The 25,349-nt window shown below is 53.4% G+C and overlaps 1 protein-coding gene across 4 annotated transcripts in view; it reads left to right on the top strand.

Moving 5' to 3' along the window:
* The window catches only part of SEPTIN9 (septin 9), a 146,034-nt gene that overhangs the window by 56,812 nt on the left and 63,873 nt on the right, over positions 1–25,349 (top strand). The window contains exon 1 of one of the 4 annotated variants that reach the window (XM_076353490.1): positions 12,028–12,088. The exons of the other annotated variants lie outside the window; for them this stretch is intronic. Coding sequence (XP_076209605.1) covers positions 12,034–12,088 — 55 coding nt within the window. The 5' untranslated portion in view covers positions 12,028–12,033. Of the gene's footprint in view, positions 1–12,027; positions 12,089–25,349 lie in introns of those variants that run through there. 4 annotated transcript variants of the gene reach the window in all.

The raw sequence follows: 25,349 nt of genomic DNA, 5'->3' as shown, positions 1-25,349 counted from the left end.
CTTTCTTGAGGCAGACAGAGAGGCCTGCTGTTGCCGTGCAGCCCTATTCATCTCCAGCTCTGATGCTAACATCATTATCAACGTGTTTATATGAAGCTTGGCTGCAAAATGACTCATCATCCTCAAGTTTTTTCAAGTGAGCCTGTAGCTTTATGAAATACTCCTTTTATTGTGCTGCCAGGGGCTCTCCCAGAGGCCAGTGAAGGAGGTGGCCTGTTTGGCCACAGTGATATCTGGACCGGAGGTTCAGTTCCCGTGTGTCTTATATTTCTCTGCAGACTGGCAAGCGACCAAGTGGGCACCTCTTTCTCCAAGTAATTGACTGCTTATGTGCAAATCAGCCTCCAGCTGCTTCTACAATGCCTGGCTCACCAGAGTTGCATGAGGGCATGCCTCTGCCATCACGCCTGCAAACCTCGCTGAGTGCCCGGGCTGTGCAGGGGATGGCGAGGACGGGGACAGCCCAGCCCTGCTTCTGCATTGGGTCACCATCCTCGGCTCCGAGCGAGCACCCAGAGCTGCTCTGGGCTGTTAGCGCTTCTCTGCAGTGTATGAAATAGCTGTCCGTCCTCCAGTTGGCAGGCAACGCTCTCGCAAGTTACAAGCAAGCGTTGTGGAGAAGACTTGTTTGGAAACCACCTACAGCAGCGGAGCTGGAGCTGGGGATGAAATGCCCTTGGCAGGGGATGTGCAGACCTGCGGCCGGAGGGCCAGAGCTGGCGGCAATGGTGTGCATCTGCGGAGTGATTAAGGGTCCTTCTTCTCGTGGGAGGGTGTTGCTGATATGTCAAGGCTCGTGTTTCTGCAGAGGAGCGCTCCCCAAGGACCTGGGCACTGGATCGAGGCAGCGGGGCTGTTTTATTTGACTCTCAGGAATGTCGCCTGGTTGTTAAACCAACCGAATTGGGGGTAATGTGATGCAGGGGGATTTTTCTGGAGGCTGGGGGGAGAAGGAAGGTATGTAAAGACAGAGCTCAGGTCTGGCAGTTTATTTCCTTGTGTTAACATAAACACGGCTGTGTTGGACTGCCCCATGATTACTTGTCTGGGAATAACAATATCTCTTGAGCTTATAGACACTGCCAGTCCCTGCTGAACGAGAAAGGCTGATGCTTAATGCACGCAGCACTTTCCTCCTGTCATTCCTTTATAAGGAAAAACATTTCAGATTTTGTTTCTACCTTATTTTAACTTCTCCTAAACAAGGGCAGTTTAATTCTGTTGGTGGAACATCTGGTCCACTACTCCCTGACCTGGTATGGTTATTATAGGCGCTAGCACTGCAAATTAAGATGAAGTATTAACAAAAAGTCAGCATGATGAGGCTGAGCTCACTAGAGAGCGTGCAGGGTGCGGTGGCGAGCAGAGACAGCTTGCCTGGAGTCTGGAGACGGCAGAAGCAGTAATGGCAAGCGAGCACCGTATGAACTTCTCGTTGTGGCATGGCTTGGTGCGATGGCAGTGGCCACATCTTGTCGGAAGGGGAATTTGGCCAGTTCCCCTTTCCCTGCTGGCCTTGGCCACAGGGTTACGGATGCAAACAGAGGATGGGCTGCGTGCAGGTAGGGATAACCCAGCCCTGTCTGTCACTGCAAGGGAGCAGACCCAGCTCTGCTCATTCAGGACATTTGGACTCTGCAGTCCTCGTTTAAAGCCAAAAGTGGTAGAGCTAATTGCCCGGCAGCCTGCAGCAAGATGCTTTTAACAACCACCCAGGGAAGGGCTGTGTCCCACAGCTGATGGCAACGCAGATGCTGCTCAAGTGTCTCTGAGTTTTGCCCTATTGCAGGACCCCCAAACTCAGCCCATCTCCAGAGTTTTACTGTCCATGCTTGTCGGGGGGGATTGCCAGTGGGGAGTTTCTCCCCCCCTCGTACTGCTCGCTGGAAATCTCTTCTCCTGCCTGGCTTGGCGCTGTCTCTCTCGGTGGCTGGTGCTCTGCCCCCAGCCTGCTTGCGGGCCCCTTTCCCATTTAGGGCAGACACAGGACAGCCCCTGCTTTTGGCCTGCTTGCAGCACACCTCCCAGCTGACTTTTTGTTTTTTGAATCCTCTTTTGTTTCTGGAGGCTGAAATCCCCAGCGTCCCCCAGCCGCTTGTGCCGGCTGCAGCTCGTGCCGAGAGATGGCTCTTGGAAAGCCGCGCTGGGGCAGGCGGGGACGGGGGGAAGCCCAAGTGTTGTCCTGCCCTGGATGAGGCTTGGTGTTGACAGTCTCTTCTAGAAGATGGGGTGAGCCCGAGGGTGGTGGTGACAGCACCAGGTCCTTCCTGCAGTAATGATTTAATCTCAGCACAAACAAGTGCCCTGCAGCGGGGAGCCTGCAGGCACGGGGCTGTGCACGGGCGAGAGCTGGGGCAGACAGAAGTGGCTGAGCATGTGAAAGGGATAGTCAAAGGAAATTCCCCTAAAAGCTTGCATGTTGAATCAGGGTTTGGTTTTTTTTTAATCCAGATTTTTAAATCAACTGTGCAACTTCTGCATCTGTAGAAGATGCTGAGTCTGTGTTAGCAGCGCTGGGTATCTGAGAGACGGGGGGAGGGGGGGTGGAGCAAAGGCTGGTGTGCTGAGAGCTGATGGGTGACCTGCTTAGAGGGGGCTTTGCGGTCCCCTTTGCCCTGCCCTGTTTTTCCAGCAGGAGAGGCAACTGGAGTCTGAGCGCCCGGGCTGCCTCCTGTATTTGGGGTAGATCCCTTGAACGTGCAGCTTGGGGTTGCTGCTTTAGCACTGCCCAGCACAGCTCGGGTAGCTGGGACCCTGGAGCCAGCGTGATTATACTGGGATCTGGTTAGCGGGGGATTACCTTGGTTGTGTCTTTTGTGTAAGCCTGAAAGAGTTGTAGTAAACTTTTTGAGATGACAATTTAATGAGATGTAAAACCCAAGGCAGACGCTGTCCTCACTGAAGGCAGCTGGTCCCTCCTTGGGTCCAGGCTGGCCCCATCTCTTTCCTATTTGCACTCCCCAAGCCCAGAAGTTTAACGGCACCAATCTTGCCTAATTTTATGTATGTGCCTGTGTTGGACCTGCCAAGACCTCCCGGGCAGCGGCAGTGCAGGCGGTGGAGCTGAGGGCATGGTCCCCTGGCCAGACCATCACAGGGTGATGCCAGGGGCACCCGAATTCCCATCTGCATGGAGACAGGAGCACGCAGCCCGTGGATTTTGGCAGCGATGCCCGTCCACTTGTGCACCCTTCCCATCCCTGCATGGTGGAGCTGGAGCAAAGGGGAAGCTGCCGGTGGTGCTCGGTGCTGCACGACACCAACCGCTGCACCTTGGCATCGCCCCGGTGTTTTTGCTGGCATTTACCAAAGCCTTTAAAAGGAAAGGAAAATTGTGTTCATTCTTCCTCTTCTTCCTTTCCGCCTGCCCTTGTGTCCTTCTCCCGCTGTGCGGTGAGCTCCTGCTCTGTGTCTGTGCTGCCCAGAGGAAGCCGAGTGGGTGTGGGGCTGCGGCTCCATCTGGGAATTGTTCTTATCAAACTGGTTTATGTCAAAAAGGAATAATAATAATAAAACCTTTGATGGTAAGCAGGGAGATCAGGAGGTACAGCTGCTCCTGAGGCCTGACCTGCAGCTCACAGCGCTTCCTGAACCTTTACAGGGAGTTTTGGGGTCCTTGTGCTACAACAGATTTTTGTTGCGTGCCTGAAATATCTCAGAGGAGCAGAGAGAAATGACCAGGGGCTGGCGCAGGGAGCGAGAGCTGCTGGAAATGGTTCTCTGAGAAGCAGGGGAGAAGTATAAGAAAAGCAAGTTTCCTGCCATGAGCTGGTATATTTATGACTGGAAAGTTTTGGGTTGAAAAGGTCGTGAGCAGGCAGCTGAGAGAGCAGCAGAGGCAGTGGCTGTAAAAGCTGCTTTCCCGGCTCATGCCCCGCTCTGCAGCAGGGACGGGAGGGTCCCACGGGGCGTATGGTGGCCCCGTGTGATGGGGGAAGGATGGCGAGCACCGGAGGGGTGAAGGATAGTACCCAAGGCAGCCAGGGTGTGCGTGGGGGTGTGGGATGTAGTGGGATTTGCACCTGCGGGGCTGCCGGAGGGGTGGGCTCAGCATGGGGAGCCCACGCTGTGCCTGCCTTCCTCCCCTTGTTGTGCGGGGATGAAGTTTCCAGCCCTGCCTCGGACACCACGTGAAAATGAGACATGCACATCTGGAAGCGGAGTGCATGCGCATAGCACTGCCAGTTTGTTTATTCCTGCAAATTCTCTCTAATTAGAGACTGCTGGGAAGTTTGCAGCAATGGAAATGGTCTCTTTCTGAGGGGTTCAGCATTCTGGCTGACCCTCGCCTCCCCTTTTTCCCCCTGCAACTACCATAGCATGCAGGCGGTGGAAATGGGGGGGGAGGTCTTCCCTACCTCGAGGTCCAGGCACTGCAGTTTCTTCTGGAGTCAGATGCACCCTCAGCTGCACAGGAAGGCTTTGCAATGGAAACGTGCTGTGCCATGTGTGTGTTAAACTCATTAGAGGATGAGCAAGGTTTCTGAAGCCTCTTGTTTCTATTAAAACATCTGTGCTGTCACGCAATGCTGGGTTTTGTGCCTGTTTTGGTCTTAATATTAACATGTAGTAATTTATAATTATTATTTTTTTAATAATGAAAGTAATTAAGTTGGTTTTCTGCTTGGATCCTAAACTGCACCTCCCAGTTTCATAAGAAAGTCTGACCTGAAACTAAACGAGAAGAACAAGGGCATGAAACTGAGTTTGTTTTAACTGTGCGAGGTTCAGGCAGATGCAGTTTCTGATCCTCTTTCCATTTCCTTCCCCTGCAAGCGTCCCCCGCTGTTTAATCAACACCAGGGAGCTGTGCTTCCCTTCCCAGGCACGGGGGCTGCCAGCCCACTCCACTGGTGCGGTGGGGACTCCCCCCAGCCCCCCCCCCGCCCTCCTGGGAACACCGGGGCGGGCTGGGTGTGCGCTTGGCTGGGGCTGCGGCGATGTGCCTGGCCCGGACTCGGGACGGCGTTTCCCTTTCCAGGCTCTTGGCATGCACAATAGCTGGAATCGCCGGCTTGGCATGAAACGCTTCAAACTGGTCTCTGGCACTGGCATGAGGTCGGTGGAGCCCGCAGTGAGCTCGTCCCGTGCATACAGATCACCGGGTAAATGGGCAAATTGCTCGTTGGAGTTGACGAGGCTCAGAGTGCATAGGAGGGTGTTCGTGGGGGGCAGAGCTGTGCCCTCCCAGCCCAGCCATGTGCCACCGGATCCGAGCATGGTGGGTACTAACCCGCAGCATCCTTCCTGCTGGCAGGCAGTGGGACTGGGTGCCTGCTTTGAATCCCACCTTAGCATTGGTGTAAACCCAGGGCGCCTTCATCGGTCCCCACGGAGGCAGGGGAGGTGATGGGGACCATCAAGAATTTGCACACGTGGGGCGCAGGAAAGACTCGGCTCTGTTTTCAGATTAGCAGGGTGAGAGGATGGATGTTGATCCTCCGCTTGCCCTGCTCAGTGTAACCACATGCAATGCATTCCCTTGTCCTGTTTGAGAACAAGCTCGTACCTACTCTGCACACTGACTTAATGGAGTTAAACCCAGGACGAAGTTAAGCCTTGATCTTCTTCACAGCTGTCTCCCTGCTGGAGGTGGGGGAGAAGCAGCTGCAGGGACCTTGTGTCTGGTTGCTCCTCCACCCGCCCAGCTCCGATGGGGCCTCTCAGCTCCAGGGTTGTCCCAGAACACCGTTTGCTGTTTCCCCTGTCTGTGCAGTGAATATCTGAGAAGCTGTAGGCTCGGGGACCATCTCCTTCCCCATGTTGCACTGTATTTCCTATGAGCAGCCATGCCCCACCTTGAAACCTGTTCGGCTTTTTGCCCCCTTGATTTCACAGCAGTCCCTTTATATCTCCCATCACTAGCTGTTAAAATCTTCTTCTCATTTCCAGCTCCTATTGACCTGTTTATACCATAACCATGTCTGGGTTTAGATTGGGGTTTTTTTTGTTCCCTTGGCAACGGTGATCTTTGCCCGCAGCAGCTCTCCCCTGTGGCGCATCTGCATGCAATGCTTCTAGCAGTCCCATCCCCTCTCCACCTTCATTTCTGCTCACTTTTACTGATGCTGGGTAGCTAGGATGGCTCGAGATGGAGCGCTAGTGACTTCTGCTGTGCTGCTGAAAACTATTTCATTTACCACATTTTAGGAGTGCGCTCGCTTTAACTGCATGGCGTCGGTGGCTTGCAGTCACGCTGGGACCCACGGGTGCAGCGAGGTCCTTTGCGCTGATGCACTTTTCATGAGCAAAGACTTTATTAAAAGCCCTTTAGGTATTGACCTTCCGTCATTCTTCTGGATTTCATCCTATTTCTGTTACACAGTCTTCAAAGTTACCCGACCCTTTCTGTGCAGTACCCTGGCTCTGCGTTTGTAACAGGGGCTGTGTAGCTCTGTGACGCTAAGGGATGAGATCTGGCCACGTTTCCTTTATCAAGAAAATCAGTTAATTATCCAGAAATCTCAAATCAGCAAACATATTTTGAATTTTTTAAACTTTTCCCGTGATCTTAGTTTCCTTGCAAAGGAAGGGAAATGTGACGAGCACTGAAGTGCAGCCGTCCTCGCTGTATTTCCTACTCCTTTGGAAGCAGGAAGAGCCTGAAGTCTTGGGAAAGAGCCTTTTTTAATGACAATTCCTGCGTAATCAGCAGAGCTGGATTCATGCCGTCATCTGCATGAAAGCATGGGCGGAGGTGATGGGAACTGCGTCTCTGGTTTTCCTTCCAGAGTCCCCCCGGTCCCCAACCGGTAACGCTGGCACTTCCCAAGGAGCTGGCGGCCAGATTCCGCACTGCTCACCACCGCAGCCAGGTCTGGTCTTATTACTTGCCAGCTCCCCATTTCTGAGTGATGGCTGTTACATGCCTCAGTTTCCCCACCTGTAATATGGAGATCATCGCACCTCTTCCTGGTGGATTTGGAAGCAGAAATGTTTTTTGGGCAGAAGCACAAGAACTCAGAAGGTGCAGGGAGCAGAGGAGCAGAAGGGAAGATAATTGCAGCAGGCTTTTTTTTTTGGCTTAGAAAGAAGAGATGTGGCTCGCCATTCCTTCACCTTCAAAAATCTGCCTTGTCTGGGTTGTTACACGTCTGTTTCTGCCTGTTACCGTGCATTGGTGCTGCCCGTCTGACAACAGCCGAGTGGATGGTGCAGCCAGTGCTGCCCTGTGCTTCGGCTTGAAGCGACGCCGTGGGGATGCTGGACTGCCACGGATGTTGGGGTTTGGTGTCGCATGGTGCAAGAGCCTCCACCCATGCAGTGCACCTACCCGGAAAGGCTGGGAAGGATGTTTCATCTGTGATCAGCAGCAAGAGAAGATATTTGGACTCTCAGTATAAACATTAGGTGGTTAATAATAATATTTAGCTGCTCCTACATAGTACTTTTGGTCAGTAAGTCTCAAAGCATTTTATAGAAGAGGCCAGAATCAATGAAGAGTTTTGTTTTCTAATTAAAATAGGAGGAGGAAAGGGAAGATGTTGTGGATGAATTACCTGCTTTTGTGTACGAGATAATTTAAGGTTCAGGTAGCCACAATGACTCATGCCACCTAGTCTAACCGAGCCTGACACTCATGACTGCAGCAGATTGTGAGACCGATAAGAGCTGCACGGGTTCAGAAAAACCTTGACTTGTGGGAGGAAGAAAGTCTGCCTGAAAAACTGCATTCTTAGCAGCTTGCAAGGAGACTGTACGGTGCTGTTTAAAATGCGTGTAGATAGGAAAGTCCCATTTCTGCCTTAGCCTGTCTTGATAAGGGATCTTCTAACGATGATACCTACCATCTCCTTGGGGTTTTTTCTCTCTTATGTTTTTTTTCTCCTTGAAGTGACTTTCTAGGTCTGCTCTGCATCGTGGTCCCCCCGCGCCTATGTCAGGGCAGAGGCAGTGACCAGCACTGGCTACTTCTGGAGGAGGTTGTGCTGTGATCTGGAGAAGCCCTTGAGGTACACCGCTGCCTGGAGGGCGGGAGAGCCCAGGGATAAGGTACCCAGGGGACAAGAGTCAAGGTTTCTTGTATCTGCCAGCTATCATGGCATCAAGCTAGTTTTAGCTTGGTATCTATAACTAGGTGATCAGCAGATTTTACAGACTGCCTTTTCAGGGACAGGAAATCACTTCTAGGCCAAAAAAACCAACTTTGCAGGAAGTTTATTGCTCATCTGAAGAGCAGAGTGATGGTGAAGGAAAAAGGGCTGGGCAGCCAGTGCCCTTGGTGGCCTGGGTTAGTAAGGAAACAAGAAATATTTCCATTGTAATGTAATACCGCAAAGAAAGTCGTTTACTTTAAAACCCTCCTGCAGCCAGTGGTTTGCAGAGTAGGGATTGTGTCTTGGACAGCAGTTGCTGTGTACAGTATCCTGAAGGTCTCAGCTGACCAGGAACTCGAGGTGAGTCCTCTGATACAATAAAAAGTTAGCGGGACCCTTGGTTGTGTAAGCAAGGAGAGCAGCAAGCAACTCTTGTGATCTTGCAGATCACAGAAGAAGATGTGATCTGCTCTTTCTTTTGGAAAATGAGTTCTCTCTCTTTATTAAAATAAAAATCCAATGACAAACACTTGTGAAATGTTGGGAGAAAGGAGGAGGAAAGCTAGATAAGTGACTAAGGGACCAAAGAAAATACCTGACACGAAGGACAGAACCTGATTAGTTTATCAAAGGGAATGTAGGTGACGTGATCACTGTGGGAGATCTTTCATCAGGAGAAGGCTCAGGGTCCTTAATCTCCTCGATCTACCAGACAAGGGCAAAGCAGGGCCTGTGCCAAAACTGCATTTGGATGAGCAGTACGACACACGCTTGTGCTATGCTGACAGGGAGCCCCAGAAACAAATTCCAGGGGAGGTAGTGGATTCTCCATCCCTCTGGGGTGGGTGCTCAGCTTCCCAGGGCTGCCTGCCTTTCTAGAAGACGTGTTTAGCTAAACACAAGCTTTTGGGTTCAGGGTGCAGGTCCAAAACCAGATGAAATAGTGTTTAGTTGTTATGTGCAGACCGGGCAAGCAAATGATTTTTTTGGTCTTAAGCTCCTGTAAAGCCATGCCTCTGACCGTGGCTAAATCAGATAAAGGTGCAAGAAAGTCTCCAGGAGAGAGAAGGCTGGGCTTATCTCCCCGGAGGAAAGCTTGCTCCTCCTCTACTAGCAGGCGCTTGTGTTATGTGCTGTGGAGTGAGTTGTTTACATACCTTCCTGCTTTAAATATTTACTATTAGAGCTCTGGATATTCTTGTTATTCTTTAGTTGCTGTAATTTTCCATCTTCCTCTCCCCCTCTCAGTGCCTTAGGTGCACATGGGTGCAATATTAACCAGCTGGTTTTAATGAAAATGAACTCCTACCTATAGTCCGGATATTTTATTTCACACTTCTTGGGGCTCTCCTCTAGGCCTGTTGATTTGCTAAATCTTTATTAGATCCAGGATGATAACATCGTCTTTGCTTAGGAAATGCAGAGTGACCCAGAGAACTGGGACTGAACCAAACTGCCTCAAACTTTTCTGCTGAAGAGCTTTGAGCTTCTTCACCAGCTTCCTGAGGCGGGCGGACGTCATCGTGACACTCGCTACTCACAATCCATCAAACAATGGGTTTTTTTCTAGTGGTTTACTTCTCGCCTCCAGTTGACCTCAAAACCAGCATCCCCATCACAGTGCCACACCAATCCCCGTGTGACCTAGTTCAGAGAGTGCCACCCAACTCCAAGCAAGTGGGTCTGACACTGAGTCTTACGGGGTTTGCAAGGGGGGGGAGACTCTGAACATCAAAAAACGTGCTCGGTCCTTCCTCAGATTGACCCTATTGCTTTTTTAAAAATCTTTTTTACAATATTGATTTTTAGTTTGTCTCGCTTAGTTCTTTTTTTCCCCCTTTAAACCCGTTCTACAGCCTTGTGATGAGAGTGTAGCGGGGAGTTACGATGCTTAACAGCCTTTGTAAAAGGCTAATCTAGGTTCTGCTCCTCCAGCAAGGGAGTTATCGACAGTTTTTAACAAAGTAGCTTTTTTCTCCCTCAGTAACTAAGGTTAATTATCGACAGCTACATTTTTACCTCCTTGAAACGGATTGCGGATGTGACCTGCATATGAGCACTCGAGAAGAGAAAAATAAAGCCACTTTCTTTCGAAAATCAATGCCACCGGTGCGGGTCAGCCAGCATGTGATGCTGTGCAACGTGGCAGTCGCCACCGCTCCCTGCAGAGCGTGTGTGGATGTGGGGCCAGCCGGGAGCCGGCACCTGGGCGCTGAGCCCAGCGGCACGAGAGCCGCAGCTCCGCGTTCGGTCCGGTTCTCCTCGAAGGCATCGGGAACAGGTAATGGCGTTCAGGCAGCGGGGCTGCCACGTGCGCCGGTGGCTTGACGGACGGTGTATCGCATGGGGAGGCATTTGCGTTTCCATGTTGCGATTGCACAGAGATGCAAAGCCTGTTCCTCTTTGCACTGTTGTGGTATGTTGGTTTCTGACATCGCTAGCAGTGCAAGAAATGAAAGAGCTGAGCGCTGCTGTGTGTGAAAGGGGAGGAAAACCACCATATCTACCTTAAAATGCCGTACGTCTATTTTAAAGGTGCATTTAAAGACTATTTAAGCAGTTCTCATGTTTTAAAGTAATGCCTTTCCTTGGATTAAAACCTCAAGCTATTAGCAGTGTGGAAAACCTGGAACTTTTTGAGTCTGGGAAGTTTGTGCTGTTGTTTTCATTTTCTGGTTCACATACCCTCTTGGGGAGTCTGTGGTGTTTGCAGACTTTGGAAGTGTAAAATTAAAAGTGTGACATAAGTGATGAAGCATGTACTTTCTGCAGTAACAGACGGTAACAGTACTAGTGTTTTGCATAATTTTTCTTTATGGTTCACCCAAAGTGGACTAAAACCCCAGCCCATTAATTCTTCTTTTCCTGTTGATGTGCCTGGACACATTTCAGTGGGTATCATCACTTTTGAATGATGCCACTAAAACACAGGGCGGGGAGGATAAAAAGAGGGTCAAGAGGGCAGGATCTGAATCAACATGGGAAGGGAGAAACATCAGATAACGAGCAGAGAGATGCACAGACCGAGAGGATGTGAGAGGTGGAGAGAAGGCAGCGGTGCTGTGGAAGGGGCTGGCGCCGATGCCCGGGGCTGGCGCTTGCCTCGCTGGCTCTGGCCTGAGAGGAGCGAGCTGCGGCAGCGCGGGGCTCAGCGCAGGCGTGCTCGGCTTTGGGGCAGGTTTTGCAGCCTCTTCTGCTGCTTCGGTGGCGGTTTTCCAGAGCTGGCTGCAGAAGTGGCTTGGATTTGGTAGCGATGGGTTAGCGCTACCAGCTCGTGCTCTGCTTTGATTCTGAGAAGTTATAAAAATAAAAATGGCTTCTTTCCAAACAAGGGCAAGTTGAAAAGCCAATGGGTTACCGGTGCTGGGGCACGTCAGTGGTGTAACCCACCCGTTTAGGTCGGCGCCATCCCTTTCGTGGGGCATCCTTGGGTTGTTGCCCAAGGTTGTTACCTCTCACCGCGGGCTTCGTGCTGAACAGGCACAGACGTAGGACGCCAGGCATCAGCCGCGGGTTTCAGCCCGCTGTGCTCGTCCCCGGGCTAGGGGCGATGCGGGACAAGCTCGAGTCTGCAAGAAGCTCTTTGCCCCCGGGCGGGCAGCGCCCGGCTCCCGCGTGGGCTCCGCCGGTGCCCCTTCCACCCACCCACCCGGGGCCGTGCGGGGGTCCCCGCCCGCCGCTCCGCGGAGGGCCCGGCGCCGCGGGGCGGGGTGTGTGTGTGTGTGTGGGGGGGGGGGGGGGGGGGGGTGAGCGGCGTGACGGGCGTGGGGAGCAGCCAGTGCGCGGCGAGGGGGCCGGGCCGAGCCGGGCCGGGCTGGGCTGGGCCGGGCTGGGCTGGGCTGGGCCGGGCCGGGCGGCATGGCAGGCTGCCCGCCGGCGCGGGGGGCGGCCGCAGCCGCTCGCCCTCCGCCATTCATTCGGCCGCAGGCGGCGGCGGCTGCGCGCACCCGCCCGCCCGCGCCCCGCAGAGCCGGGGGGCAGCGCCCCGCGCCCCGCCATGGCCGACCCGGCCGTCAACGCCCACCTGGAGGGCATCATCTCCGACTTCGAAGGTGGGTGGCCCCAGGGATGGGGGGGTGTTAAGCTCCGGGGGGTGGGGGTGTGGGGGGGTGCTGCTTTTGGGGGTAAACCGGGGAAAAAGCGGGAGAAGTTGCCGCGGTGCCGGGCTGGGCAGCGCGGAGCCGCCCGCGCCCCTCGCAGGCACTGCGCTGGGCTGGGGGGGCCGCGGCGGAGCGGGGCTGAGCTCCCCCCGCCTCGGGGTCCGGCTGCCCCCCGCCTCTCCCCGCTGCCGCCGCCCCGGCGGTGCCGGGGGGGGGACGGACCCGGCCTCTGCCGGGGCCCCCGCCGCGGGTCGCACCCGCCCGGGTGGGTCGGGCTGGAAGGAGCGGGGTGCCCGAGGGCGGCCGGCGGCCAGCCCGCATCCCCCGGCAGCCGCCGGAGCCGGGGGCCGGTGGTTGTCGGTGCCGCCGCCGGGCTGCGGTGTCTTTTGTTCGGAGCAGCGTTGCGCCCGGGTGTTATCTGCTAAGGCAGGATCTTACGGGATGTTTTTCCTTTCCTGCCTTTGCCAAGTTGGTTTATGTAGATTTTTAGCCGAAAACACACGCCTGACACGACTAAAAGTTTGTGAAACCCCAGACACTGGCCCTTCTGTCGGCTCCCAGATTTTGGATGCAAACACAGCCCTAGAGTAGCTGGGAGGTGGATAATGAACCCAAGTTTCAAATATGTCCATAGCGGGAGCTGCCTGCCCTAGAAAGCTTTGCAGTTGTCCCGTGGCAGAGCTCCAGCTGCCCGATAGCGTTGCCTTGCTCTCCAATGGAGTATCTCCTTGCAATCCCCTTGGCGTGCGGACGGGCATGCCTTCTCCCCGGGTGTCTGTGGCTCTTGCCCAGCACGCTGGCTTTTTCAGGCAAGAAAATAAGCTAGCGGAGAAGCGTGCTGCTGCCAGACGGGTATGAGAGTTAAAGACAGGCAGAAGAGGGGTGGGGGTTTGCGTCTGAAGCAGGCGTTGAGAGATCGGCTCGGGGGAGCTCATCTTCCTGAGCAGAGTTTTGGAAGAGCAGCTCCGTCCCTATGCACTCTCACGTCTTGGCAGCGACCCAAACTGAGCTTCGTGCAGCGGTTTCTAGAAAAAAAAAAACCAAACCAACAAGAAATAGTGGAGACCTGGGGGCCGCCGTGAAAGCTTATCCAGGGGCTGTGCGTGTAGCTATAGGCTGAGACGACTTCACCGCCTCCTGGTGAATCCAGCCTTGCCTTGGGGAAGAAGCGCGGTGGTGTTTTTCCTGCTGGGTAGCTGAGGAAGCTGAGAGCACAAGGGTTCCTCTTCCAGGTCAGGCAGGAAACGAGTGGCAGAGCTGGGGTCTCTGCAGCCCTCGTTGTAAGGTTTAGCCACATCCATGTCCTCTTTTTCCAGTCCCTGGGTTTTCTTCAGCTAAAGTTGGGGGTGGAGAGCTTAGCAGGAGGCTGAGGGAAGTCGCGTCCCTTAGGAAGATTGGGACTAACAAGCGTTGGGACACAGTGAGTGACCCGAATACACCATCAGTTTGGCACTTGGGGTTCAACGGAGCCTTTGTAACTGTCCTTTGGGGACTCGTGAGCTTCCCCCCCACAGGGCTCCCGAGTGCTGATGTAATTACAGCCTTTCCTCTCGCCTGCCCCAATTGCATTTAAATCTCTGAAGAATGAGTAATTCCCTACTTGGATATGATAAAGGCTCTGCTGTGAGCCCTGGGGCTGCTTGTTCGGGCTGTGTGTGCTCCTCGGTGGCACTGAGCCGCTCCGCAGTGCGATTTTTTTTCAGTCCATGGAGCGCTTTAGAGTTCCTGCCTTTGCAGAGGGAGAGGCTGGGGAAAGCTCTGTGCATCTGCAGCCAAAAGGTCTGGCCTTGCCCTTGAGCAGGGATCCGGGCTACTGTTTCACAATTTAATTAGTTTTCTGGGTTGTATAGCAGCTTCTCAAGAACAAGGCAATTAATTTCTAGCCTGTAGGGCAGGAGATGCAGTGTTCGTGTCTGCTGGGTGGGTATCTCAGCCCCAGGCAGCCCGTGGCCAAGCAGGAAAGATCAGCCAAAAATACAGCGGAGCAGAAACACCAGATCACCCAGCAGCCAGAGCCCGCTTTGTTCTTGCCGGTCACACGCTGCCTGCCCTCCCAAATCACCCTGGTTGGTCCTGTCTGCTTTCCTCGTAGCATCCCTCCCCAGCAGAGGACCGGCAGGTTTCTTGTACCTGCTGGGTTGCAGAAGGCAGGGAGTTGCAGGCTCGGCTGTGGGCTGCTGGTGCGGGAGCTGCCAGCCCCCGTGAGCAAGGGCCCTTTGGGAGGGGGAAGGAGCACGAGATACTCAATTCCAGTTTAGTTTCCAAATCAAAGCAACGTGTGAGAAGGAAACACAGCATAGAAGAGCGCGTTCTTCCTTGTGCCCGATGATGCGATGGGGATGGTCGCATCCAGGCAGCAGTACGTGTGTCCACCTCACACCGAGCCAGCAGGTCCTGCTGGGAGGGCACTAATCCCGCTTATTTGACTGGCAAGAGCTTCCTCATCTCCAATGGGGGAGAGCATTATTAGGTCTGTGGTTTGCCAGGATTTACAGACCGTAATAGTGCTGCCCCTGGGTTTATAGATTTTGGCAGGTTTTTGGAAGCGTGGCTGGTTCAGCTGCGGTTGCGGTAGCGCTTCCCAAGCTCACCTCTGCCTCGGAGGGGGGCTGCGGGTCGTTCAGCTCCCCGGAGTCTCAGGCACGGACCCCTGAGTGGCAGGGAAGGGAACCCGTAGCAGTAAATCAACCTGGGTGGTGGGATGCTTGTGCAGTGTGTTAACGTTGTTAACCACCCTGATCCTGTTCGGATTGGGTGATACGGGAGTGTCGGTGTCTGTGATGTTCGACTGTGGAGAGGAGCAGATGTTCCTGCCCGCAGCTTTGGTTGGTTATGACGATGCCCAAAGATAACTCTGCAGCGTGGTACTCGTCTTCCTGCTAAGGATTTAAAGCACTGTGCACTCATCATCTACGGCCTGGTAGTAAGACAGAAGAGATCTGCTCCGGCCCCTCATCCCGGTGGGATGTGGTTGCTGCCGAGCAGAGTCCCAGAGGTAACCGAGGTGCATTTTTGCTGGCAGTCGCTGATGGTGAGTTGGCAGCAGTGACGCTGAGTGCTCTTTGCCTTTGCCAATGCTGTCAGTCAACACCAGATTCGTTTCCTCGTAATGTTGAAACACAAAGTGTTGTAGCGGGTGCAAGCTGGGAACGATGGTAAATGCCAAGTAGGGCTGTAAGTGCGAGGAGTGGCAGGGTGCTGCCGAGGGGTTCAACATGATGTCCAGAGCCTAGAGCCTGGCGGGGACACAGGCTTGCAGCTTCGCTCTGGCAGAAACCACAAGACAGCCTTCGTTGATGGTTCTTAATCCCCGGTTTACCCATTCCCCATAGTCCAGCTCCCTCGGGGACCGCGTGCTCGCTGGTGGGTGAGCCTTGGCAGTGCTGTGGTCTAAGCGGTCGTGTGCTGCGTGGAGCTGGGCACTAAGGGCAAGCAGCCTCTGGCCCTGCCAGGTCACATCTGCGCAGATAGGAAGGCTTCTTTGTTTCTTTTTTTTTTTTTTTTTCTCTTCCCCACTATTGGATGCTTTCCCTACAGACACATACTTCTTGCACAGCCTGACGCACGGTATTTCTAGTATTTCAGCCAAAGACTTTGTCTCAATGAGGTACTGAGTTGTGCTAAGTTATGTTGTGGTTTTAAGGGTCATTAAAGACAAAAAAACCGTCAGCCAGGTTGTTTTCAGGAGGGGGCCGTATTAGAAATAAGCTTTTCTACATGCATGAATCTCACGGGCTCGTCCTTAAAATTTACTTGAGCAAATGCCCGGGATGTCTCTGGGCCACGTGGCCATGGTGCGTCCCCCGGGCTGCTCGGGGCTGGCATGCCTGCTGCCGTGGGGAGCAGCTGCTGCCCGCGTGCTGCGGATGCTGGGACTCAACCCTGCTGCTAATATTAGCAGGAACGCGCCAAAGGGATGGTCGCAATGTTATGTGGGTGATGTGGTTTGAATTCAATATGGTGAAAAGCCCCGGAGAGGGGATGCACTTCATGTTTGTGTAAGAATCTCACTTGGATTCAGGGTCTGTCCTGTAAGCCCTGCCTAAGGGTTTGCAGGATGAGTGCTCGCCTGCGCTTACATGCGTGGGAGTGGGCTGGGAGACTGGGTCTGTGACTAATGGTCCCACGTGTGTGGAGGTTCAATGCCTGGAAAAGGAAATGCAAAAAGTTCTTTCAGATTATATCTCGGATCATCTCAACCCTAGGAGTGAAGCAAAGCTCCTGAACGTCAATTGTTGGATTTCCTGGGCTGTCCCCAAAAAATTGTACTGCAACTAGTCTCTTCTGGTACTGTCCATCACCAGCCCAGCGTGGGCAGAGCCAGCACAGCTCTCCCAGCTGATGGACGTAGCGTGCTGCTCCGAGACAGCTGATCACCTCTGATGTCCTCAGAAATGAGCTTTACAGGCTCTTTGGAGAGTTTTCTTTCTTTTCTACTCTTCCTATCTACGTTTCTGGATCTGAGACAAAAGGATGGGGTAGATGGGAGTTTTCTGCCAAATCAGCATGTGGTGGGAGAGGCAGAAGCTGGGGGAAGGTGCCTGTGGGAAGGCAGGAGTTGTGTCTTCCCTAGCAGAAGATGTATCTTCCCCTGCAGAACTGGCCTTTCATGCGCAGAGTGGAAAAATCACATCTGCTTGGTTACAGCAGCGGAGGCCTGCCGTTGCGGGTTGTTTTTTTCCCTATGTATATTTAGTTCCTTGGGAATAAAAAGGTTGTGAGGGAGTGGGAAAGGGAAGAACAGGACGTGGATCTCTCCATCCACGTGAGCTGGGCTCTAGGGATAGCCTCTGGCCCCGGTTAGGATGTAGGATCATCCAAAGGTTGTTGTTTATAGTCATCTTATGCAAGGAGGGCTAGGCTGCATGTCCTTGGGGAGCAGAGTGTCCTTGGCTCTGTGTCAGCATGGAGGGTTTCCAGTGTTGGCTGGTATGGGTGGGCTCTTGCTGGCCATTTGAGATCAGCCTTGGGCACAGTGTTGCGCTAATCATAAACCTTTCAAAAGTGGCTGGATGGGAAGGGACAGAGAGTGGATGAGTCTTTACACCGGGGCCAGGGTAGCTACTTTGGCCGTGCAAGTGTACTGCTGGTGCCTGGAGGTAAGTCAAGGTTTACCATACCAGTACCAGTGTACACCATACCAGCTCTTCCAAGTACTCGCCAGTCTCTGGGATCTTGGTAGCAAGCTCTAGGTGAGCTTGGTAAGCTCACCTAAAATAGAATCATTCTCCAGCTTTACTCTTTGCTCATTGCCTCTTGGTGGTTTATGGCAGTGGAGTGAGTAGGAAGCATCTCTAGAACATGTTGGGTCATGCCCAGTACTTTCGAGTGACCACGTCTGCATCTCTTGGCCAATAAATGCCAGCAAACTTGCTGCTAAGTGAGAGTCCTGGCACCTCCGGGTGTCCTGTGGCTGCATTGCCTGGGTGCCCGATTATTTTCTGTTTTGCAGCCCTTCCTTGCAGGGAGCTGCTCAGCCCGTTTTCCCAGGAGCCAGGACACAGACAGCAGCCACAAAAGCCTGGACTGGGACTTGTCATAAATCCAAAGACAATAATGGAGACTTCAGAGCCTGTAATCACTCCAGATATTCAAGTTTCTAACTCTGATATTTGATATTTAAGGCAATGTCTTTCTGCAGGACCATTATGCAGGCTCTTTCCCTCTCCCAACCTCTCTCCCTCCTCCTGCTGCAGTGAGCTCTGGCACCTTCTTGGTCATTAGAGGTGGGACTTGGAGGCAACAGGCCCAGTGACCCTAAATCCTGGTTAAGCTTGTTTGAAGCCTGTAAAATGAGTTGATGGGTCTGAGTCCGGTTCCTGATGGGGATGTGCCTGTTCGGTGTGGGTCAGGGTCCATCAGGGAACCTCTTTATGGGACAGGGGGGAGCTGCCCTGTAATGCTCTTTGGCATGGGGCCAGGCTTGTGTCCTGGCCACCTCTTGTTTCATACCTGCAGGGTGCCGTTTGGTCCTCGTACCCCTCTGCTTTGCCCGTGGAGAGGTCGGCAGTATGCACCCACTTGCTGTGCTGGTGCAGGAGAGCTCTCCTCACTCCCTTCTCTGCTGCACAAATGGTGCTGGTGAGGAGTAGTCCTTGGGCAACGAAGGGGTTTATTGTTACCCTCAACTTGTTCTGAAAAGCTGCCCCCAGATTAATGAGAGCTCTTATCTCCTGATGGCTGTGACTCAGGCTTTTACCGAGAGTGCTTTTGTGAGGTTGCTAGACAGAGCTCAGCACTTGGGGCTCCTGGGGACACCTTCGGAGCCGTGACCCAGGTGCAGGGTCCGTCCAAGCTGGCTTTTGGCTGGTTTGCATGCTGAAAGGTGAGACGTCATGGGTGTCAGGGCGGTCCATCCCCCTGCATCCTCCCAGCGCTGCAGCAGATGCCCTGTGGCTGGCACCCAAGTTAGAGCAAGCTGGGGTGGGGTACCAACCTGTTGCCTGGGTGTAGGCGCTGCCGATGTCAGGCAGCCTCCCGTGGATTGCAGGGCAGGAGGCACCATGCCCACGTCGGTCTGTACCGCCATCCTCCCAGCAGCAGAGGTGGCGGTTTGGATAAGCATCGCAAAATGGTATGGCCCCTTGCTCCTGGTGAGTTGGGTGCTCTCCAGCTAATTCCAGCCCTGGGAGTCATGGCAGGGGTTAGTGGTGAGGGCATCGGCACACAGCGTCACGCTGGCACTGGTCTGCTGGACTGGTTTGGGAGGGGGGGAGAATGGTGAGGACTGGGGTTGGGACTTCAGTCTTTCTTTCATCTGGTCATTGGAAGTGTAAATATGGGGAAATGTGAAAAGGATGGTTTGTTTTTTTTTTTTAAAGCATGTTTAGTTTACCAGGGAGGAGAAAGGAGGAGTGCTCTGCTCTCTGCCAGCTTTCAGGACATTTGGACAACTGCTCGCATTGCGGTGCTGGGTGTCCCCTCCAACAGAGACGCCAGAGCTGGCTGCAACGGCACCAGCAATCAGCAGGCAGCACAGGCAGGGCAGCGCTGCGGGCCTGAATGGCTCCCGGGGCCCTCCTTTAGCCACTTTTACTAATTTACCCTTTTCTGTAGCTTTTTAACCGGCGTGTCGCAACACCACCCATCAGAGTGTCTTCTCAAGCAGAGACTTAATCACTTAATGATTTAATCACCCAGTCCCCGCCACCGAGGCTGGTCGCCCACCTGAGTCACTCTCCAGGTCCCCTGCGTGGGTGTTGGGAGTCCTGACTCATATGGGGATGGCGCCTGGGTGCTTACAGCTTCCTACACCCGGTGCAGTGCCACCGCTGAAGCTGGTAGCACAGGGCAGTCTGGGGTCTGCAAGACCATCTGCATCATACTTTTGCCTTCTGGGTAATAATTTTAAGGCGTTTTAGAAATATTAGTGAACCAAACCAAATCTGCAGTCCCCTGGGAGGCGCAGAGAAGATTTATTGCTCTCCTTCCTCCTCCCCTTATGAAAGGAAACTGGAGCACAGACCGGAGGCAAAAGCTGCAGAGAGCCTGTGGCAGAGCCAGTAATGCAATCTGCTGGGCTGGATACCCTGTATTTTATGTAATTTTCTGTACAAGTATGAAATGAATATAAGGGATGTAAAATATACTTGTCCGATCTGGAAGCATTTTGCTGAGGGTTAATGGTTATATAAACCAAAGTGTAATGGAGAATCAAAGCTAAAACCTTTCTAGAACTGCATTATAGGGACTGGGAAGCTGGGATTTTGAATTAATCTGAGTGTGGATTGTATTTTTTTCTATTCTTAGTCCCGACTTTGCTTTTGCACGTTGATTTCTGGTAAATGAGGGGTTTGCTGCATCGGTCTCAGGCTGTCTTTGTAGCTTACTGCGTGTGAGTGAAATGCTGCTTGAAAAGCTTCAGTTAATGTCAGAGCCCTGAACTTGCATTTATCCCCAAATTTCCTCCATAATTCAGCTCTTGGTACCATTTGCACAGTTCAGGAAGGCACTGCATATTGACAGCACATTGCCAGCGTTATCTTCTACGTGCAATTTATGTGTCAGACCATGCAATCTATTGCAACTTCTTTTGAATGCTGTTTGTAAAGTCAGAAAAAGGATTTATTTGTGCATAAACCATTCATAACCTGATCTAGGATAGCGTGAGAGTCATGCTACAACAGCAGATTGCCATTATATATATATTTTTATATACGTGTCTATATGTATGTATTGCAACAGGGTTGGTTTACTGGTAAAAGAAAGGTGTGAAACCTCCTGGCGCAAGCATCCCGCAACCCTGACTTCTCTTCTCTCTTATGTTGGATGACCGCTAGCTTCGGCAAAGGTGCTTCTAAAGTTTCCTGCCTTAATTTCCCCAGATGTAAGAGGGGATCTGAATTTCTCGTGCCATTTTGAAGCTGTTGGTGTAGTCACAAAGCCCCGCCAGCGTGTGTCGCATCGCTTGCTGCCCGCATTGCCAATGAATTTCCTGTCTCAGCCTCGTGTTTTTGACCCCACTGAGGGGCTCAGTGCAGTTGGGAGCACCTTATTGTTGAGGATGGGATAGAGGTATCCTGCTCTGGCCCTACAGCAGGGTTGCAGCTCCCTTCCTCTTCTGCTGCGGGACCTTTAGGTTTAATATACAGTGTGTATAGACCCTATAGATACATGAAGAACATCCTACTTGTCCCTGTAACTGAGTCTTTAGTTCATTAAAATGCATCCACCTCTGTTACGGATGGCGGCAGCTATTCAACGGCATCACGGACGGTGGGTTTGGATAAGCCAAACCCAGGTGGCCCTGTGGTAACGTGGGCAAACACGCTTTTTGCACTAGAGTTGGGCCAGAAAACTGCCGTGAGCGTCCTGCTGCCTGGTGACAGGGGTCTGGGAAGTTTTAAGGGCCATGAGTGGTTAATGCTATGTTGGGTTTCCAAGGGCTCCTTGAAAGATGAGACCTGCAGCCTCCCCCTCTTTCCTCCCCGGGAACAGGAGGTGACCATCTGGTAGCAGTTTAGAGAAAGTCAGTGCTCTCAAATGGTACCATTGTATCGTGTGAAATAACAGGGTGCCTGGCTGCCCTGGTCCCATAAGGCTCTTATGTGTCGAAAAACGCAAGAAAAGCTTTCCGTGCTTAAGCAAGCAAGCAAACGTAACCCCTGGGTTACGGAGACCACCTGAGGGGCAGAGGATGTTTAATGGGAAGCAGTTGGGCGCTGCGGCCGTGGCAGAGCCCGAGGCTCCAGTTGTGAAGCAGGTCCCGGAGGAGCCAGCATCCCTCGCTGTTTATTTTGGTCTCCTCCCGAGTTCTGTGCATAGAGGTTTCCTTGTATAAAGCATCCCCTTGACTGTTACTTGGGGTATTCTGTTTAAAAAGGGAAGAAAGAAGGAGCAGATGTTCCCTCGTTGACCCACCCTGGGTCCCACGGGGTGCCCAGACCCGGACTGTGGAACAGGATGAGCCATGGTGGACGACGTGCCGGGTAACCCCGGTGCTTCCCACCAGGAGATGTGGGGCCCTTGGGCAGGAGCCAGAGCCCTTCACGGCATCTGGGCGCCCTTGGCTTGGCAGGGACCCCCAAGGAGGGACTTGCCTTCTGGGAGAGGAGCGTGTAGATATGAGGTCCCGGCCATGCCACTTGCTTGTGACTTTTCCGGAAAAATCTTGGCTGTCATATGAGCTAGTGGGATTTGAACCAGACTTTTACCCCCTCTTCCCAATTTGCAAGATCCCTGAAGAGCAGCTTTAACTGGTGGCGTGTGACCTGCTGGTGCCTGGCCGTGGGGCGACCGGCAGTTTGCAGCACCGCGCTGAGCAGACATCCCCAGCACTGCAGCACAAAATAGAAAGATGCATAAATATTTTGCCACTTCTCAGGCCCTGTGCTTGCTTGGGGAGCGTTTGAGCTGGGGATGAAGGCATGCGTTCCTTGCCCCAAAACGCCTGGCTGGCAGGGACCGTGTTTGGGTCAAGACTGCGGGTTTGCGGGAGCTGCTGCTGTTGTGTGCAGCCAGCAGAGCTGCCTGCAGCAGGTGCCATCTCGGAAAGCCCGCGCCTCCCTCATCTGCCAGGATTAATATTGGTATGTTTTGAAAGCTGGCCCTGCAGAGCAGGGCCATGGCTGCGTGATGCTGAGCAAAACGCCGCTACCTCGAGGGGTTTGCAAAGGTCTGGTCCCCAAAGGGACACTGCAGCAAGTGGTTCCTGGCCCAGGTACGATGGTTGTGGGCAGAGGCTGGCAGGGGCAGAGGTTGCATCTGAAAGGTAGCGCTTGGAAATCTCATTTTAGGGGATTTTGGGTTTTCCCTGCTGTGGGAGGGGAGCTGCTGCCTTCAGCAATGGTGGATTGAGCCAGAGCTGCCTGAATTGCTTTGGAATTGGTTAAAAGGAAGCGCATGTCAATGGTAACACCATTTTGTGCTCACGCCCCATGGCGTATGCACCTCCAGAGGAAGAGAAGGAAGGGCGATGCTCGGCACCTCCGCCTCTTTCCCTGCCAGCTGCCTCCAACACCGGCCAGCAGATCGGATGCTGCTGGTGGGGCTGGGGAAGCCCTGCTAGCGCCGAAAATCCCCTGGAAAATATCACAGTGGGGATAACCCTGCAGCGTGGCCATCCCGGACCCTGCTCGGGGCGGGGACACCTTGGCCCAGGGTGTCAGGGACATGTGGACCTGAAGCCCCAGAAGGACCCGGAGCATTAGCCATGACTGCCAGCGTGGGACCCTGGCACCGCGTGGGTGGGAGCGGGGTGCGGGTCCCCGCAGCGCTGCCCTGCCTTCGGCCCCTGTTGTTGTAATGAATACGCCAGCTTCCCCGCAGGAAGCCGGGAGGAGGGTCATCTGGAGCAGAGGCTGTTTACTTTCCTTTCTTGGCTCTGGGCAGGACAGGCTATTTTTAAGCTTTTTCTCTTTTTTTGAGAGTTGTTTTGCTTCCTGAGGTCCTTCTCTCTTCTCTGTGCAAGGAGCAGGAGAGAGGCGATGCTGAGCAGGGGAGCTGCAGCTGTGCTTGGTCCCACCGAGGGCCACCATTGCTGAAGGTGGCATCCCTGAGGATCATGTTCGTGGCAGTGGGTCTCTGTCTCGGAGGTGGAAACGCAAACCCTGTGGGTCACGGTCCCTCTCCTTTCTCATGCCTGGGATGTTTGACCTTCTCCAGGCCACTCCGGACTCAGAGCAGTGGCTAAATGTGCCGGCAGGACAAGCTGGGTACCAAAATCCCCGTGCAACCAGAGGCACGAGGTGGACATCCCATCCCGCAGAGAGCCATGGGTGGGAAAGCTCTTGGGTTGTCCCCAGGCAAATCAGTGACACCACTGGGGAGGGAATGCCACTGGGAACTGGGGGTCCTCGTGATTTTGCTGCCAGAAACTGTGCTGAGCCATTTCCAGCCCTCCCTTGGGGTGATGGTTCCTTGCCCAGCCCCTCGGTGCCACCTTACTGCCCGTCAGGACCACAGCACCGGCACGGGAGGTGTTATTGGGATGGCTCGAGTTTCCTGCGGCTGTAATCATGGTTTCACAGCTCTTTCTTAGGCTTTTTGAACCCCTTTGTGTCTGGGCTTTGACCTTTTTCTCCTTTGTGCAGCAGGGCCCAGAAAGACCTGGAAAAAAGCCATTTTTGGGTGTTGTATTCAGTCCAGCCCTTCAATAAGGGCAGGAGATGGCTGTGCTCCAGAAAGACACTGCTGGTGGCGTTGGGCAGGTTTGCCCTAGGCTTGGGGCACTTCGAGAGGTCTGAGGTCAAAAGAAAGGACCACGTGCAGCAGTTCCAGCATTGCCATCGAATGACCCACCAGCCGGTCGCTGATGCCAGCATTTCTTTTGGCAGTAGCGAGTGGCAGGGGGACTGAAAGGAGCTGAGATGGTGGATGTGGTTCATGCAATGAACCCTGGAGGTCAGCAGGGCTGTTTGTATCCAAAGCTCGTTATCGGGTCAAAAAGAAATCCCCAAACTACTTGGTATTGAGAAATTTCCAGAGGGATGTTTGTTAAGGAAGGATGCTCACCAGCGTTTCCTTTGCTATCGGGTTCCTTGAGAGCATTTACTTTCAAACTGTTCCTCCAGACACATCTGTCATGAGGTTATTAGGCTGCTTTGTTGAAGGGAATAAAATGAGGCTGAGCTGGCTGGCTGGAGGAGTGACAAGCAGGTTTTAAAAGCCTGAAGTGGACAAAACTGAGATCCCATCCATCAGGGAGCTAGCAGCGCCTGGCCGGGTCGTGTCCTCCACTGCTCTTGCCCACCCGGCTTTGCTGGAGGCCGGGGAAAGGCTCCCCGTCGGGTCGTCCCTTCCGCTCCCTTTGTTTTCTTGCAAGATGCAAACTGGACTTGACTGGTGCATTGTTTTAAACTTGGGAATTTGGGAAAAAAATAGCTAAAATGTGCTTTTCTGGATTAAGGATGTGATGGAGAAGTAAAATGATAGAGAAGTCTGTGCTGGAGAGTCTGAGCTCCAGCTCAGTTTTGGAGACCTGAGAGTTTTGGACACTTTGGAGCAGCTCTCAAGTGTGGGACTTTTTTTTAGTTAGTTGTTCTGGGGGTGCTGGTAACTAAGACTTAGATGCAGACCTGCAGTGCACGAGATGTGCCAAGCACAGACGGGGGCAGAGATCGCCGCAGAGAGCATCTCGCCTCTGCAAGTGAGCGGTGACGTGGCTGGGAGGGCTCCACGGGATTCAGAAAACAGAGCAGATAAAATGGAGGAAAAACATCTTTATTTTTCTTTACTGCTTCCCTCCATCCTTCTGACAATGCCTGAATATTTTTGAGTCGCAGGACAGACCATTTTGTCACTAAGTGCACTTCATGGGGCCCTTCCTGGTTTTTACATGGTGGATGTTATGTGTTGTGCTTCGGTGCTTTCCTCTCTTCGTAGCCATAAAGCAGCCACGGTGCCGTTTCCATCCGGTTAATAGCGAGGGTGAATTGCCCCGTGCGTCCCTCCCTGCCCACGCTGGCCGGGACCCCCTCACGGGGAGCCGTGGCTTCCCAGCGGTTCCTGTGCCGGGGTCTAAACCAGAGCTGGGGGGCGTGAGTGTGTGTCCATGCCCACGTCTGTCTGTCCCCGAGCACAGAGGGGCTCCCGGGAGGGGCTTTTGCGGGGTCAGTAATACGGAGCGTCCTGGGGAGGGTCCCGGTCCCAGCCTCTGCGGTGCCCGTTCTGGCTGGTTTTGCAGCCTGGCATTCATATTTAGCAGGTTTTGGGTATTCCCCCCCCCAAAAGGGAAAGCAGCCCAAAGCCTGTATCCTAACACTTTAACCCTTGT

The sequence above is a fragment of the Aptenodytes patagonicus genome, chromosome 16, assembly GCF_965638725.1.
Source record: "Aptenodytes patagonicus chromosome 16, bAptPat1.pri.cur, whole genome shotgun sequence".
Taxonomy (NCBI): domain Eukaryota; kingdom Metazoa; phylum Chordata; class Aves; order Sphenisciformes; family Spheniscidae; genus Aptenodytes; species Aptenodytes patagonicus.
This window is presented reverse-complemented; position numbering and strand designations above follow the sequence as displayed.